We start from the raw sequence: 2,500 nt of genomic DNA, 5'->3' as shown, positions 1-2,500 counted from the left end.
AGGTGAAGACGATCAAAAAACACTCGAAGGTGAACATCAAGATCAACAAAACGGTCGCGCAACGGCCAACGGTCGGTGATATTGAATGGGAGGCTGCAGCAGCGGACTCGCAGCCGCAGCCACAGATCGAGATCTCATCCGTCAACCTGGAGGACGTATCGAACGATCGGCGTTACAGTCTGGATCATATCGATCCCGCGGCCGAAGGACTCAGTGTTGGTGGCGGAGGAGCGCGAACGTACGAAAAGTCCCACTCAACACCTGGCCAGACGGAGCAGAAGGCGGAACAGATCGTGATCATTTCATCGGACAACAACATCTCCGAGGTACCGGCCGACTACTCCGGTGACATTGACGAGTTTATTTTCGTCCAGACGTCGCCGGAAAACTATGCCAAGATGGAGAAGGAACAGGCGGCTTCGCGTGCTGCCGCGAGCGGTCTCGGTACGGACGATGACGACAACAGCAACCTGGTGATCATCACGGAGGAGCACTACGATTACGAGATGACCAGTGATGAAGATCGTCGCTCATCGAGCATACTCGATCCATCGCCACCAGAGGAAAAGGATCTCGAGGACGGGTACATCGTACCACCGTCAGCGGACCGGATGACGGATGACTCTTCCTCCCCGGTGGCCGCCCAGAAGCGGTTCATCGTCGGTGGCAGCAGCTCCGACAGTGAGGACGATCACAATCGGCATCATCAGTCCGGACCAACGGCGGCTGTCCGGAGAACGGTTACGACGACCACCAAGCGTACCAAGATGGGACCCTCGTCCGGTATCACGATCACCGAGGATGAAACGGTCGTCCTGACAGAAGGCGACAGTATCGCAGCTAGTCCATCCATTACCGTGAGCCAGCCGCCACCACCACAGCAGCCACCGTCCAGCAGTACCAGCAATAACTTCTCCATCCGGACCGGCGGCTCATCGAGCGGCTCGGACGTGGCCCTGCACGAGGCAGCGGGCGAGCTGAGTGATGACGATGAAACAGGTAAATGGCACACAAACACGCACAAGTCTCTCTCTCTCTCTCTCTATCTCCCTCTATCTCTCTCTCTCTCGCGCTCTTTCTTGCTCTCTTTACCTCTGTCTCGTCAGCGCCTCTAATGTCCTTTTAAAGCCCTGTCCTTCCTCTGATTCCCCGACACTTACATTATCCCCTTGCCAGTCCCAAGATCATCCTCACTTCATCACTCGCCGCAGCCTCATTCCTACCCTACTCACGCATTTCCCACCCCCACCATTAACGATTGGAAAAAATCAAGATTCAAGCCATTCGATCCGCAGACAACCTGTTGAGCTCCGATAGCTGGCGTACCTGCACGTGCACATGGCGTAGTTCAGGGAACTGATTTCGGACAAGCCATACGGCACTTCTGTTGGCACAAAATTCAATTGCTCCCTTTTTCCATCGATCATGATCAGTGCACGCCAGTGTTCGGTGCTTCCGAGTTGACGAGCTTCTTCTTTCTTTGGTTCCTTGTGTAACACGCTCCACCACCGCATTGTCCTCCTGGCCAGGTCCTGGCGGGCATCGCGGTGGATAAGGTCAGGTTTATTGGTGACATTGTAACATTACACGTACAAGTATGGGTCGCTTACATTGGTTGTGGGTGGTGGTGGTACTAGTTAAGCATTTGTATTTCCGTTCTTTTCCGTATGTTCTTCTCATTTCCTGTGTTTTGTTTCGACACCGTAATCTCTGTTATCGTTATGCTTAGTTGATAAGAGCGTTGTGTATCCTGTCTTAGTTCCACTTTTGTTTCTGTCCTTTCAACCCGTAACTCATCGTAACCCGTAACTGGTATTGGTGGTGTTTGGCACTTTTGAGGTGGCGATGACTGGTCGGTATTTTATTCCAGGAATCTGGGCAGCAGTTGTAAGAGCTTGATAGGTTCGATATCTACAACATAATTTCTGCAGAAGAGGTTTTCGTACCCCTTTACGGCGGTAGAATGAGAGATGCTATCTGTTTGACTCGTTAACTTCGATGTCCTCTATGTAATCCTAATTCACGCCTCTCCAAAAAAAGCCCCCCTCTTGCTCCGGGCCCTCCCCAAAACGTTCCGAGCCCTCTCCAAAAAGGACACTGTCGCTGTTGTACATTCCAATGTATCTTTGTTCAAATCTGTGTGGTGTATAAAAAATTCGACAAAATGGTTTCAAAATTATGACTATCCCATTTCCGTTCCGTTCCGTTTCGGCTTTCTAAAGGTAAAGTCAGCAAAAGTCTGCTCCCCGATGTCACCGAGAGTGATAAGGCAACCGTAGAGCCAGAGCCGTCCTCCATTGTCGATCATGGTTCCTCCAGTGTGTCCTTAATTGTGACACAAGTGTCCCATGAGGAGACGATGGAAGAAACCGAACAGGAAGAAGAGGCGAAGAGCCACGATGAGCAGGAGCCACCGGTGGCCGATGAGCTGTTGGCCGAGATTTTCTACGATGGTGGTGGCGATGATGATTATGACGATGACAGCCAATGCATTTCCTTG

At 51.7% G+C, this 2,500-nt stretch overlaps 1 protein-coding gene across 8 annotated transcripts in view; it reads left to right on the top strand.

Annotated features, from left to right (window-relative positions):
- Positions 1-2,500, top strand: part of LOC126572377 (ankyrin-3-like) — a 52,081-nt gene that overhangs the window by 46,292 nt on the left and 3,289 nt on the right. For 5 of the 8 annotated variants that reach the window (XM_050231622.1, XM_050231624.1, XM_050231621.1 and 2 more), the window contains 2 exons: positions 1-999; positions 2,223-2,500. The exon at positions 1-999 is cut by the window's left edge and continues 204 nt beyond it; the exon at positions 2,223-2,500 is cut by the window's right edge and continues 91 nt beyond it. The exons of 1 other annotated variant lie outside the window; for it this stretch is intronic. In XM_050231622.1, coding sequence (XP_050087579.1) covers positions 1-999; positions 2,223-2,500 — 1,277 coding nt within the window. The remainder of the gene's footprint in view (positions 1,000-2,222) is intronic. 2 more of the 8 variants (XM_050231627.1, XM_050231626.1) reach the window with 2 other exon arrangements.

Source organism: Anopheles aquasalis, chromosome 2, assembly GCF_943734665.1.
Source record: "Anopheles aquasalis chromosome 2, idAnoAquaMG_Q_19, whole genome shotgun sequence".
NCBI classification, from domain to species: Eukaryota; Metazoa; Arthropoda; class Insecta; order Diptera; family Culicidae; genus Anopheles; species Anopheles aquasalis.
This window is presented reverse-complemented; position numbering and strand designations above follow the sequence as displayed.